At 33.2% G+C, this 14,706-nt stretch overlaps 3 protein-coding genes across 4 annotated transcripts; 2 read left to right on the forward strand and 1 right to left on the reverse strand.

Annotated features, from left to right (window-relative positions):
* Positions 1–860: 860 nt before the first annotated feature.
* Positions 861–3,093, forward strand: LOC101213495 (rust resistance kinase Lr10). Of its 2 annotated transcripts, XM_004136407.3 has the most exons (3): positions 861–1,192; positions 1,280–1,329; positions 1,549–3,093. In XM_004136407.3, exons 1-3 carry the CDS (start codon positions 1,167–1,169, stop codon positions 2,880–2,882), a joined length of 1,410 nt encoding a protein of 469 aa, XP_004136455.2. In that variant the 5' UTR covers positions 861–1,166; the 3' UTR covers positions 2,883–3,093. The 2 variants fall into 2 exon arrangements, with proteins under 2 accessions (XP_004136455.2, XP_031738771.1); XM_031882911.1 differs by lacking the exon at positions 861–1,192 and having other exon boundaries at positions 1,199–1,329.
* Positions 3,094–5,712: 2,619 nt separating this feature from the next.
* On the forward strand, positions 5,713–7,717 carry LOC101213257 (rust resistance kinase Lr10). The gene is made up of 3 exons (XM_004136406.3): positions 5,713–5,935; positions 6,113–6,180; positions 6,270–7,717. Exons 1-3 carry the CDS (start codon positions 5,883–5,885, stop codon positions 7,505–7,507), a joined length of 1,359 nt encoding a protein of 452 aa, XP_004136454.1. The 5' UTR covers positions 5,713–5,882; the 3' UTR covers positions 7,508–7,717.
* A 1,803-nt stretch (positions 7,718–9,520) lies between these two features.
* LOC101213015 (receptor-like protein 7) lies at positions 9,521–12,292 on the reverse strand. Its single transcript, XM_004136405.3, has one exon. The coding sequence runs from the start codon at positions 12,290–12,292 to the stop codon at positions 9,521–9,523; it is 2,772 nt and encodes a 923-aa protein (XP_004136453.3).
* Between the last annotated feature and the right edge of the window lie 2,414 nt (positions 12,293–14,706).

The following is a 14,706-nucleotide window of genomic DNA, read 5'->3' on the forward strand; positions in this document are numbered from 1 at the left end:
CCTCAGAAATTGTTTGGAGTTGTTTCGAACCAGACTTCCACATCCCATCAGGGGAGAGTTTTTGCCACTAATAGGAAGGAGGCCGAGAAAGCTAGCACAATGGTGACAGGTACGCTCCCAATCTTGGGAGACCTTGCTTTAGTATTATTTGACTCAGGTTTGTTCAGCATATGAGTTTAGAGGTAGAACCTTTGAGTCACATGTTGTCTGTCTCTACTCCATCTGGAGAAATTATGTTGTCAAGAGAAAAGATAAATCATGTCAAATTGAAATAGTAGAGCATGTTTTAGATGTAATCTAATTAGTATTAGGCATGCGAGATTTTGATTTAATATTAGACATGGATTGACTATCTGCTATCCATGCAAGCATAGATTGTTCCCGTAAGGAGGTAGTTTTTAACCCTCTTGAGGCAACTAGTTTCAAGTAAAAGGGAGTAGGAATTGTGGTCCTACCCAAGATTACTTCGGCCATTGGCCAGTAAGTTTATCAACTAGGGTACCAGAAGTATTTTAGCTAGTGTTGTAGACACCAGAAATCTCGAGGTATCCTTATCATCTGAGCCAGTGGTAAGAGAATATCATGATGTTTTCCAGTAAGATGTGGTTTGGGGACGAACCAAGTGGAAGCTGGTGGGTATGTAATGCTCGAGATTAAGAGAAAAACATGAATGAACCGGTATCACATCTGAATGAGAAAATTTCTGAGGGCATGAAAATAATATTAAAAAAGACTTAAAAAATTAGAAGTTAATACCAATAACAAGAAGGTGCAGAGGAATGGTTTTAGTTGTTAAACTCTCTATATTTGTAGGTATAAATTGATGGTTTTTCCTCTAAATTTTATATATTAAAGTTTAATGAATTTAAAATAGAAGTTGACTTGACTTCCATACAAAACTCATAACAATTTTAAAATTTGAGGCTTCTTCTCTCTCTCTTGTTCCTTCCCATTCACCCAATCTTCTTTCTCTCAATCAACAATGAAAAATATCAAATTCCAGATTTCCCAATTGAAGAAGTCAACCATGAAAATTTCAACGTTACTTCCGATTCTTCCTCACTCTTCATGAATCTGATCATGTCATGCATTTCCTTTTTCAGTACATACCCATTTTTGCTCACAAAACTCTTGCCACTTTCAAGCTCATTCAGAGGCGTTAAGAAATGATCGAAATCGCTCTGTTATACCAGTAAGTATCTTCCACTCTATGTTGGATGGTATTCCTACATCTGAGTTATCGATTTCAGTTCTTTTTCTTTCTTTTTTGTAATTTCAGATCCTCATCCTCCCAAGACAACGATCAAGTAAAGTCGATTACTGTTTTGTGTAAGCATACAATATCTCTAATCTCGTTGAAGCTGAGAGGTTTCTTATTCTGTTCTGAAAATCAAAGAAGCTCTTTGGTTCTATATTTTTTTTTATTACTTGTTAGAAAAGAATACTTGCATCAGTTTGTAAATGGGTATGAAGTGTGAGACTGTAACCATTCCAATTTCTCCTAACTTTTGAACACTTTTGATTGAATTAGCTGTTGTTGACTTTCAGGGGTGGTGGGCTCAGTGGTTTCCTTGGTGGTTTTTGTGGTGATTGTCATATGTGCTCTTAAGTTTGCCAAAAGCGCTGCCCCAGGTATTGTAAGAGAACTGAGGAACATAACTGCATCTCCTGTGGTTATAGCTGCTCCTCCTGTAACTGTTCCTTATAGAACCGCACCTCCTAGAGCTGCTTCTCCTTCACTTGAACTTAGCAGGGCTTCTGAAGCTATTTGGCGAGTCGATGCACCAACAATGGAGAAATTCTTCCGCAAGATTGCCGAAGAAAAACCAGTCAGATTCACTGCTGACCAACTCTATACCTTCACAAGCAACTACTCGACTCGGCTTGGATCTGGAGGTTTTGGTGAGGTTTACAAAGGGAAGTTCCCAAATGGGGTGAATATTGCTGTGAAGGTTTTGAAGAGAGGCTCAGATAAAAGAGCTGAAGAGCAATTCATGGCTGAGGTAGGATCAATTTGTAGGACTTATCACATTAATTTAGTAAGGCTGTATGGTTTTTGCTATGACCATTTCATGAGTGCACTTGTTTTTGAATACTTAGTAAATGGATCTTTGGACAAGTACTTGTTTGGAAAAAGAAAAGAAATTGAATGGAGAAAATTGCATGATATAGCAATTGGAACAGCCAAAGGTCTTGCTTATCTTCATGAGGAATGTCAACAGAGAATCATTCACTATGATATTAAGCCAGCAAACATTCTTCTAGATGCAAACTTCTCCCCCAAAGTTGGTGATTTTGGGCTTGCCAAGCTCTGCAATAGGGACAGCACACACATCTCGTTCAGCGGCTATCGAGGCACTCCCGGTTACTCAGCGCCTGAATTTCTGCTGGTTAACTATCCATTAACACACAAGTGCGATGTGTATAGCTTTGGAATGGTGTTGTTTGAGATCATTGGAAGAAAGAGCAATGCTGGCACAACTGTTTCCGGGAATCCTGATTGGTTCCCACAGCATGTGTGGGATGCTTATGAAAACGGTAAGTTGGAAGAGTTGATTATTGGTTGTGGCATTGGAGAGGAAGATAGGGAGATGGCAAGCCGAGCATGTGAGGTGGCTCTTTGGTGCGTTCAGGACTCCCCTGACGGGCGTCCAACGATGAGTGTAGTGGTGAGGATGTTGGAGGGAGGAGTTGAGATAATGCCACCGGCAAAACCATTCCAATATCTGAACCCCATAAGAACGGGGAATAGTTCAACAAGTTCACAACAAACAGGCAGTAATAGTTCAGGCTCTTCAACAAGCAGAGACAGTAATTCTCAATGGTACAAGAAGACTACAACAATCATGAGAAAATACGAAATACAAATGGCTAGCTCTTGATCTTTGCTAAACAAACTTGTATAATCTTGTGGAAAAGCCTTCATCTGTCTACAAATTCGTTATTGTTACTCGTATTTCGATTTGAAATCATAATTTAAATGTTGTAAACTCGTTAAGTTTGTAAACACTCAAGAAGACAATCCAAACATATCTTTCTTTAAGTTTTTTTTGGCTAGACTATAGTGACAATAGATTGTATTCATTTCAACTAGACACCATTTTCAAGCATTTTCCTAAATTAAGGATCAAAGTCATACCGTGAACTTTGAAGGAATCACAAGTTAAAAGATATATACATATATTCTAATTGAAGTTTGATCTACTTGCATTTGGATTAACTTTCTAGGCATTAAAATAAAAGACAAATATATAAACACTTAAACTTTAAAACGTCAATTCAAACTAGTCTTAGATTTTGAGTAAAAGACTCGTTCTTATTAACGAGTTAGACAAAAGTTTAGACTTACAAGCTTTTTACTCAAAACGTTTCAATCACAATGGCATAAGCAATATTATCTTTGCAATTATTTTTAATAACAAAAGTCAAAAGTCAAACTTTAGTTTAAATTTATTAGCTAAGGGACTTGGCTCTCATTGTCATATATCATATATGTCATTCTTTCCAAATCCATTTTAATATAAATGTGAAAATACCTCAATATTTAAAAAATCAAATTAATTTTTTACCTCAATATTCAAAAAATCAAATAAAAAAATTAATTTAATTTTTTGGTTCATTTTCAAAATAGTAAAATATTAAAACTATTTTGCTTATATTTTTTTAAAAAAAAAATGGACATATTCTTTAGCCTTCTATTTTGCCACTCATATTAAGAAAATGACTATTTTACCCTTGTGGTTGGTTCTTGTTTTGTATCTATTCCTTAGATTTAATTAGTTGATATTACCAAAACACACATTGTTTCAAATTGTTTGTTAGATTTTAAAATTCAAGTTCTTTTTAACTATTTCCTTTCGTAATCCTTACTAAAGACTACTTAAACAATTTAGGCTCCATTTATGGAACCATAATGAAAATTGGTGTAATCGTAATGAAATTATATTGATAGATCAATTGTAACGAACTTGAATTGCATGTGTAATTAGATTGCTTTTGATTGTATTTACTTGAAATTATAAATTTTGACTCTCGAGAAGAAAAAGTAAAAGGTAGTCGTTGGAATAGTTATATTTGAATGTGATTGTGAATGATTGAACCATTTTATTCATGAACTTTTCTTTTCTTAAAAAATAGGGTTGAGACAAAACTATTGACAAAAATAGGATTTAGGAGAACTGTTATTTATTTAACATATTTTGTTAATGTAGGTGTTTTTTATAAAAAAAATAAAAAATAGAAAAAAAATGTATAATTTTAATTAAGAAATAACCAAATTAAATTAAGAAAGGTGAATTTAATAAAAAAGTATTTATTATTGAATATTTAATATTGAAATATTTTAATATATATATAAAGAAAAAGAATAAATTGAAATTGAAAAGTTGATATTAATTTTAATAAAAAAAGATATCCTATTGAAATATTTAGTATATAATAATAATAATAAAAAAAAAAAAAAAAAGATATGGGGCATGTTTAATATATATAAACAGTAAAAAAAACTGAAACTAATTTATTTTTGTAAATAGTTTTCTCTCTATTCTATTTTTTACATTACTTTCCAAAATCACATTATTTTTTAAAAAAAGTTTTCAAAAAAAATTTAAATCACATGCTTACCAAATTTAAAAAATCCAAAATTCCAACTAATTAAAAAGTTTCATAGAAAATAAGCACAACTTAACCTTCAACACTTATCCCTAAACAACATGTTAATTAAACAACCCGTCTCTCGACACAACAAGTTAGCAAAAAGTTCATTCACTCTTCAACACAATAAGGTTGAGAAAAATTCACTCCTCGACACAACAAAGTACAAAAAAGTTCACCCACCCCTCAACACAACAAAGTTAAGAAAAATTCGCTACTAAAATACAACACCAACATAATACAACTCATTTTTCAGCAAAGCATATTGATCAAACAACGTGTTAGAGTACCCATTTCATATTTTATTAAACTATATCTCATTATCTTAATTCAATTTAAGTATTGTCTATTAGTGGTCACTACGGCCAATTCACTTTGGGTACGTTTTCAATGTATCAATAGTCCATAACTCATTATCTAAATTCAATTTAAGTATTGTATAGATGTATCAATAATATATTAACACTTAAGTAAATTTTTATTTGAATGCTAATATTTCATCTATAACTTGGTTTATATTTGGTGTATCTTGTTGACTTATAATTACACTAAATGAATAGTAATTTTGATACATCACTCGTATACGTTATATACTTTATGTTTGGTAGAATAACCAACTTATATACCAAATATAAAGTATATCAATATACTATAGATTTACACATTAATACACCAATGGTCAATTTGAACTAAATAAAAAAAACAAAATCCTACTTCATGAAAAACCAACATTTTCAAATTTGTTTAAAAAATTGTCGTTGTTATTCTTGCAAGTGCCCTTACTTTAAAATGTTACTACAGTTGTGCTAACATTTTGAAAGAACTGAACTGACATGATGATTTTTATGTGTGTGCAAATTTATTTTAGTAATTTCACTTGAATTTGACGTGAGCTTTCTAGTCGTAGATAGAAGTAAATTTTGAATTTATTCATACAAATTTTCTTATTTACAATCTTTTAACTCACCAACTAAAAATCTTTTGGTCAATTATCCTTCATTAGAATTTCTTTTGGATTTTTCCATCAAGAAATTATCAAAAGGGTTTTGTGTTGTAGCCTCCGATCTTTAATTTAGCATGGCGTAGAAAAATCAAAGTTAGAGTAATATTATTCAACGCCTTCCTATTTCTCTCTTCAATTACTTCAAATTTCGAAACATATCTTTCATGGAAACCCAAATACTCCAACCCCTCTCTTCTTCTAACTTTGTCTTCCAAACTCTCTCCGAATGCCTTCAATGGCCGCCGCGTGGTTCATCGGAATACCAATCCTACTTTCCCAGTAACCACTCTCTATCTCATATTCTTAATTTCGATCTTTTCAAATCTCCCAACAACATAACTAATTTAAAATTATTTATGGGTTTATGTTTTCTATCTTATGCAAAACCATAATTAATCAATGTTTTAGCTGATTAATCGTAGCAATTGATGATTTATGTTTAATTTGATCTCTTAGATTCTCCACTTCATCGGCGCAGGGCGGCAGCGGCGGCGGAAATCCAACGTCCATCGTTATCGCCTTCTGTAAGTGTTGATGATCTCTCTAAATTAGTTTTAACATTAGAAGCTAACAAATCTGATTTAAACCTAATTTTGTACATTTTGGCATGTAGCCGTTGTTGGGTCTGTGGTTGGATTGCTCATTCTCATCGCGATTGCTATTTTCTCTTACAAATTTGCCAAGAAACTTGTACCGGGTGTCGTAAGAGAATGGAGAAATACATCCACTCCGGCACCGGCTGAGATTTGGGGAGTTGATGCACCGAAAATGGAGAAAATCCTCCGAGGAATCGCTGAAGAAAGTCCGATTAGATTTACTGCTCTGCAACTCAATGCCTTCACTAGCAATTACTCGACGCGGCTAGGTTCTGGCGGTTTCGGCGATGTTTACAAAGGCCAGTTCCCAAATGGATTGAAGATCGCAGTGAAAATTCTTAAGAAAAACTCCAACAAAAAAGCCGAAAATCAATTCATGGCGGAAATCGAAACAATCGGAAGAACTCGCCATCGGAATCTTCTTAGGCTGTACGGATTCTGTTACGATGAAACCATGAGCGCGCTGGTTTTGGAGTTCATGGAGAACGGATCGCTCGACAGATTCTTGTACGGAAAAACCAAGAACGAACTCGATTGGGAGAAATTGCTTGAAATCGCGATCGGAACCGGTAGAGGAATCGCTTATATGCACGAAGAATGCGAGAGGAAAATCATCCATTACGATATCAAACCTGCGAATATTCTATTAGATGAAAATTTCTCACCGAAAATTGGCGATTTCGGACTTGCAAATCTCTGCAACAAAGACAACACGCATGATTCTCTCACAGAGTATAGAGGAACTCCGGGATATTCGGCGCCGGAGCTTTTGCGATTCAATTTTCCGGTGACTTACAAGTGCGATGTTTACAGTTTTGGAATGGTATTATTTGAGATGGTGGGAAGGAGAAAGAACGCCGCCGTCAGTCCATTGGGGAGCATCGATTGGTTTCCGATTCAGGTATGGGAAAGGTTTGAGAAGGGGGAATTAGTGAATATGAGCGGCGACTACGATGTTGAAGAAGATGGAGAGAGAAAAATGAAGGTTGACAGAATGTGTGTGGTGGCTCTTTGGTGCGTGCAGGATTCGCCGGAGGATCGGCCGCCGATGAGTGCGGTGGTGAGGATGTTGGAGGGAAGCGTAGAGATAATGCCGCCGCCGAAGCCGTTTCAGTATATGTTTCCGATTCCGACGGATAGCAGCACCGTCACCGTTGCCATGGATTCCGAGCAAATGAGCTTTGGTTCAACTTCGAGCTATTCGATGAGTAAAGGAACTCTTCCAATTTGGTATAAGGCTGCGTCGAGAACTTGAAAATGTTAATCATTTTATTTTATTCTTGATTACATTATATATGAAAAAAAATGACATTAAAAAATAGAGAACTTGTTATGAATTAGAAAAAAAAAAAAAAAAAACTATTTAAAAAATATAGTAGAAAAAAAGACATGAGAGTTCCATGATTTTGCTATATAAAAATGACCCCAAAAAATACCTAAATAAGTTTGGGATGAAATTTTTTAATTTTAAGAGTGTTTACGAAACTTTTCAATAGTTTAGAGATATTTTTGAAATAAAATATTTAACGTTTTCGTCTAAAACTAACTACAATATTAACTTTGAACTTCTTTTGAAAGTCTAAAAATATTTTCGAAAATTTTGAAAGTTTTTGTGTATTTTTTATACAACCTACAAAGTTCATAAACATTTTTTAATGTTTTTAAGTAACGTATTTCAAATTTTGAACAAAGATGGATATAAATTTTGAACAAATCAAGGCCACGATCAAATTATAAATTATAAAACTTATAAACCTAAGAAAAAGAAAAGACTTAAAAGGTTAGAAGTTTTCTTCTAAAACCAAAATAAAGGTTTAAGTTTCTAACAAAATTTGATGATGGAGTAGTTGTGTCAAAAGTTTCTGAACTTATAGTAGAAAAATTTACAAAATAAAAAGAAAATAAAGCATTTAATGTTAAAGTAATAATTCAACGTAGTGATGTCATGAAGAGAACGACACCCTTCATCAATTTTAAAAAGTAGCATTTTAGACTTTTCTTATGCTTATTTCTCGACTTCTCAAAAGTTGTTTAACACACCTAAAAAATCCAACTTTTTCAGATTTGTCAATTGGTCGAACTTCCAAAACTTCCACATATAGGTGGGTGGGGCTCAATGTTTGAGGCTTTTTCTTCTTTTTCTCGTCTGGAGGTTGTTGGAGCTCGATGGGTCTATGGCTCCCCACTAACCATTTTAGCCACCTCCCTAAATCTCTCACCCCCACAACCCACAAAAGTTTTACAAAATAACCCAAAATCTATCAAGTTTTCTATCACTCATCTCTTTCTAAAAACTTGCACTCAATAGTAAAAGACTTCCTTATCGTGTTTTTTCTACGCTTCTCTTGCTCTTCCTCTTCAATGACGACAAAATGGAAATTCAACCTACTTTAAAACTAAAGATGCTTGAACATTTTACTTACCTTATAAGTATGGTTGAAAAGAACACGAAAAACCTTAGAAAAACGAGTGGTCTTTTAGTTAAAACATTATTGTATCTATGAAGATAATGACAAAAACAGTTTTTTTGGTTTAGGACAATCCCTTAGAACTTCTTGGGCAATGTTGATCCCAATTTCTCAGTATTTCCTTCTTCGTCATTTTTTCATACATATGAGTTTTTTAAACAAAACAATTGTGTTTGCACAAAAGAGCATAGCTGCAAACAGAAAACGAGATGTGCTTCAACCCTTATCAACGAACTACGTAGCGAAGGGAGGTTAGTAGAAGCAATGGATATGTGAAAGGTATAGATCTTTATTAATGAAGAAATAGATCGAATAAGTACAAACTTTAGAGCCCGATCACAGGAGATTTGCATTGTCTCTTTCTTCAACCTCTCACTGTCAAGAAGGTTACTCAAACTCTGAACTGTTAGATCCCCATTTAAGTGTTACGTTTCAAAATGAATATAGATGCTGTAAACTGATTTTTCAATTTATGGGTATACCATAATCGTAGTTTAGACTTGGTTCAAGGTGTTCGATTGGGGCTTAATCAAAGCATTTAGAAGCTGAATTCTACTTGTTGGGTTTGTTTGTCTGTGTGCAGGCATGTTGCATGATTTATTTGTAGTATGTAGAATTAAAGTTCGAGGGGAGTTGTTAATCAAACTCACCACCTCCCAAGATGCCATTGAGTCGTAAATTCTGTATGTATTAAATGTACATATAGTAGGATGTATTATGGCCACTATTTCTACATGTGTAATAAACCAAAGTCCCCTATGCTATTGTTTGTAGATTACATCAAGATTGCTATATCTCCTTCATCTAGAGTCCTCCCAGTTTTTGAGCATTTGAATTTTGAAGGTCTTTGCAAACCAATCTTGCTTCCTTGTAAGAATGAAGTTTCCACCAATCATTCCAACCAACACTCCACATCCATATCCAATCAACACTGTCTTCCATCCAATGTGAAAAGATCCTTCATCTTCACCCTCATCAAAGCCTGATGAAGGTGGCTTCAAATCTCCACATTTCTTTGACAATGGATCTCCACATAATCCCACATTCCCGATGAACGAACTGTTGTCAACATTGTTAAATTGGTTCCCTAGTGGTATTGGACCAGAGAGGTTGTTGTAAGAGACATTAAATATTGCGAGGAAATTAAGCCATGAGAGTTGTTGAGGTATCTGTCCTGAAAGTTGGTTGTGTGAAAGGTCCAAAGATTCAAGTCGAGCCATGCTTTTCATCGATGGTGGGATGGGGCCAGTAAGAATGTTGTGGGAAAGGTTGAGAGATTGAAGACCTTTTAGATTTTCGACAACATTTGATATTTCACCTTCAAATTTATTGCTCGAGAGATCGATACTTGTAAAAACCTCTTGGATTCTTGAGTAGTCTCTTTGATTACCTTTGATGGTTATTGTGGTGGAATAGAAAAATTCAAGAGCCCAAACATAGTCGAATGAGAAGGTTACAAATGTGTTTCGATATGTTGAAGCAGTTGTGTTGAAAATCTTCATACCTTTTGAATTAGTTATATACCTCAGAGGGAGATTACCTGAAAAGTTGTTGTAAGAGAAATCGACAATTCGTAACATTGGGAACTCGGTATTGGTCTCAGGCTCTTCAATTTTTCCATGGAAGTGGTTGGACCGAAGTATTAGAAGTCTTAACATGGGAAGAGCTCCAATCCAATAGGGAAAACCATCAGTAAACTGATTGTCACTCAAGTCGATGATCTCCAAAATCTTGCAATTGGCTAACGATCTTGGCACTTGACCTTCCAACTGATTCTGACTGAAATCAAGGAACCTTAATTTGCTCCCTTTTCTGAAGCTATCAGGAACAGTTCCATGAAGCAAGTTCTGTCTAAAATTCATAATATCCAAAGAACTGAAATTGCCAATACATTGTGGAAGCACACCACTCATTAGATTACTTGACAAATCAAGAGCTACAAGTGAACTTAGTTTACATATGGCTGGTAGAATTGGAAGTGATTCTCCTAACTTGTTATTAGAGAGATCCAAGACATAGAGATTAACCCAAGGAAGAGCATCTCGAGGTTCTTCTACGCCTGTCAGCGCATTGTGACTCAAGTTCAAAACCTTCAAACTTTCTCTACTCATGCTCCACATCCATTTAGGTATTTGGCCTTGAATATTGTTCTGTCCAAGTTCTAATACCTCTAACTCATTCTGATTCTCAAGAAATGTTGGAATATGAGTTAAATTGCAGGATCCAAGTCCTAAAAGATTGAACTTTGGAAGAGTTACATTTCGGCTACCAACTTGATCGTCAATAACCGCTATATCATTGGCAGTTAGGTGGAGTTCGGTAAGGTTCTCGAGTTTCAAAAACATGCTCAACTCCACAGTCCCATTCAAGTAATTATACTGAAGATAAAGATGCTTCAGATTGGTAAGTTGAGATAAAGACTTGGGGATTGAACCAGTCAACTTGTTTCCATACAGATGAAGATCAGTTAACATTGCCATATTTCCAATCCAAGATGGAATCTCACCCGTCAATTCATTTTCACCCAAAAGTAGCTGTTCCATGTTAGTCAAATTTCCAAGAGAAGGCATAAGAGTACCACCTAACTTAATACCAGAAAGAGCCAAGAAAACAAGCTTCTTCTGATTACCAACCCAAGACAAAGTTGCATTACTAAACTCATTATAGCTAAGAAACACACGATTCAGCTCAGTTAGGCGTTCGAGCGAGGAAGGAATTTGACCGCTAAAGTTGTTTAAATGAAGTTCCAACTCCTGTAGTCCAGTAATATTACCAAGTGAATCAGGAACTATCCCAGAAAAACTACAATTTCCCAACTTCAAAGAAGTCAAGGACTTAAGATTTTCAATGGAAGAAGGTATTTCACCATGAAATGAACTTTTTTCAACCCATATCCTCTGAAGAGAACTATTATAGTTAAACTCAGGGAAAGTACCAGAGAGATTTGGATTGTAAGGAATTACAAGAAGTTGCAAATTTGGTAAGTGAAAAATTTTCTGAGGAAAATTTCCATTCAACTCACATTCTCCTAAGCTAAGAGACATCAAAGAAGACATATTTGCAAGAAAATCAGGAACAGCAGAAGATATATTAACCCGACTTAAACGAAGATTTTCTAACTTAGACAACCTTGAAATTGCTGAAGGGATTGGTCCAAAAAATCTAGAATTACCAAGATCCAGCTGCCTCAAATCAGAAAGTTGCCCAATACCTGAAGGGATTTGAGAGAGATTGAAGTTGTTGTCAGCAAGAATAAGTGTTTGAAGATGAACTAGTCTAAAGAGGCTGTTGTTAGAGTCAACAGAACCATAAAGACAGCCGCCGGCAAGGTTAAGTCCAATAACATTTCCAGTCAAGTTGCTGCATTCGACACCATCCCATGAACAGCAATCATCTGTTTCACCCCAAGAAGCAACCACTGAAGGTAAGCCTGAGCAAGATGGATCAGAAACGAAGGTGTTCTTGAACTGTAACAGAGCAGATCTGTCTGAAGTTTGACATTTAGCTGCTGATGAGGAGTGGATGAAGAATAGCAAGAATAATAGAGATAAAAATGATGAGTTCATTTTCATGGTTGTAATGGAAATGGAAATGGAAATGGAAATTGGGATATTCCTTCTCTCTCCTTTTATGGGTTCAGAGAAAGTTTTGAAATTTTTTGGGTTTGGGAATGCAAGTTGGACTTTTGATGAATGGATATTCAAAGGGTATGCGTGGAATACGGTAGATTGATTATATGGTTTGAAGGTTGAGGTCATTAAAGCTTTTTCTTATTCAAATTTTCTCAGCTTTGTACGAATGAAGTGGGGAAACAAGAAGTGTATTGGTCAATTTCATGTTTTTTCTTGACCACTATGAATTATTTTATGTTTAAATGGTTTATTTTAAATTGATTTATTTGTATGGATTGTTTTCTAATACAAACGAAGTTAAGTTGTCATTTTTATTAGAAACTATGTGAACTAGAGGATGATATTGTCAACCGTTTGATTGCTCGATCGATAGAAGAAAAACCGGGATAGAGAGAGATAGAAGAAACAAAAAATAAAGAGAAGGGAGGGAGGGAAAGAGATATGGTAAATGGAATATTGGTTTTGTTTGTCTTTATCGGCCAGTGGATCGGTTTTTCTTTATACAAAACCGCTTTTCGATCGAGATATATGTTGAATAGGTCGAAGTATGTTTGTTGGCCAACTTGATTTGGTGTGTTATCCTCGTCCTACATCTAAAGTAAAATATCAAGTACTATTTAAACCAATTATTTATGATTATGGTTTTTTTTTAATTACAAAGTAAAAAAAATATTCGTTAATTTTTATACTTTATCACCTAAAGACTTCAACGTCAACAAAAAAAAATAAAAAATAAAAAAGTTGAAATAAAAGGTTCAAGAAAAGAAGTTTAAAATAAAAAAGTTGAATAAAAGCTTCAAGAAATTTTTTTTTAAAAAAAAGTTGAAATAAAAGCTTGAATTGTTATAATTAATAAATCACAGATTAATAAATTTAAAGGTTCGAGAAGGTTTACATTCTTTTTACAATATAAATATTAAAAAATATTTATTAAGTTAAAATAATTACCGATAAAATATGTTTTAGAAAAAATGATTGTTATATAAATCAAATTAGTGTTTGGTAAATTCAAACCAAATTGAATTAGGTATTATTTAATTATTTATAAAAAAATCATTTAAAATTGAAGTTAGTTATATATAATTTTTATAATTTAAATTACAAACAACATTTAGAAAAATACATTAGTAAAAATATGTATCATTATATTGACAAAAATATTAATAACAAATAACAAAAATGTTAATAAAATAAAATTATAATAATCACAACAAATTGATTGATGTTTGTTTTGTTAGAATGGATTACTTCCTAATTACAAGTGATAATATAAATAAATGAGGATTGAAAACAATTGGCTTTGAGAACCATTTGGTGTTCTTATCGTTTTGTTATTTGAAAACATCTCTTGGTTATTCACATTTGTTCACTATTCTAGTTTGTTACACTTTATATAACAAAAACAGACCAAATTCGTTACATCTTGAAACCTAAATATTTTATCAATTTCTTTTTACAACTTTCATTAATAAATATATATATATAATATGCTTTAAATTCACGAAAGTCATTCAATTTTTTTTTTATTGTTTGGGGTTGCATATATTTTAAGTATAACAAATGAATTCTCACCCAAATTCTTAAAAAAAATGTTTTTTTTTTTTACTTAAACAAACAATTTTTTTGTAAGTTACTTTTTAATTTTTAAAAATTTAGTATTTTTTAAAAAGTGTAGCCAAAGAAATAGTGTGTCTAAGTTTATAAACAGAAACATAAAAGCTAAATAGTTCCTAGACGTGACCTTATTGTAATAAAATATGTTTGAAAGGATATATATATATATATTAATTGTAAAAGGTCATACGAATATAGATCAAACTAAAAATAAAAAAGTTTTTGCTAACGATTATAACATTTTTTACAATTTAGATGTGGTTTTGATAATAATTTTATAAAGTATGCTAATTAAATAAAAAATTGAACCAATAAACTTGAATAACTTGCTAAAACTCATTAAGAAAATACGATAAATAGTTAAAATTAAATTCTCAAATTTACCATAACTATAAAGATTTGACATTTGATAATAAAAATTAAACTCTTAAACTTGTACATATCTACGATCATATAAATTTGATGATCTAACTTTAACACAGGTAAAAATTGAAGGACTCAAAATTTATAATTAAATGTTGAGGTGTTTTTTTTGGTAAATATTTTAATTCATTATTTAGAAATTATTGCAGAAAAAACAGCGAACGTTAAGCCCTCTTTTGCAATTATTACCGTTTAAGGAATCTATCAATAAAAGAAAAATGAAACTCGGTTGAATGTTTGGGAAAAAATGTCAAATTCGGAATCCAATTTACCATACAGCCCCTACAAGTAGCGTAAAATCACAATTTGATGAAGGT

Source organism: Cucumis sativus, chromosome 3 (assembly GCF_000004075.3).
Source record: "Cucumis sativus cultivar 9930 chromosome 3, Cucumber_9930_V3, whole genome shotgun sequence".
In the NCBI taxonomy this organism is placed as follows: Eukaryota; Viridiplantae; Streptophyta; class Magnoliopsida; order Cucurbitales; family Cucurbitaceae; genus Cucumis; species Cucumis sativus.

Excerpts from the sequence above, each read along its gene's own strand:
- LOC101213495 (XM_031882911.1), top strand. The coding sequence starts at position 1,218 with ATGGTATTCCTACATCTGAGTTATCGATTTCAGTTCTTTTTCTTTCTT. Across the intron at positions 1,330-1,548 it reads AAAGTCGATTACTGTTTTGT|GGGTGGTGGGCTCAGTGGTT; the intron begins GTAAGCATACAA and ends GTTGACTTTCAG.
- LOC101213257 (XM_004136406.3), top strand. The coding sequence starts at position 5,883 with ATGCCTTCAATGGCCGCCGCGTGGTTCATCGGAATACCAATCCTACTT. Across the intron at positions 5,936-6,112 it reads ATACCAATCCTACTTTCCCA|ATTCTCCACTTCATCGGCGC; the intron begins GTAACCACTCTC and ends TTGATCTCTTAG. Across the intron at positions 6,181-6,269 it reads GTCCATCGTTATCGCCTTCT|CCGTTGTTGGGTCTGTGGTT; the intron begins GTAAGTGTTGAT and ends TTTGGCATGTAG.
- LOC101213015 (XM_004136405.3), bottom strand. The coding sequence starts at position 12,292 with ATGAAAATGAACTCATCATTTTTATCTCTATTATTCTTGCTATTCTTC.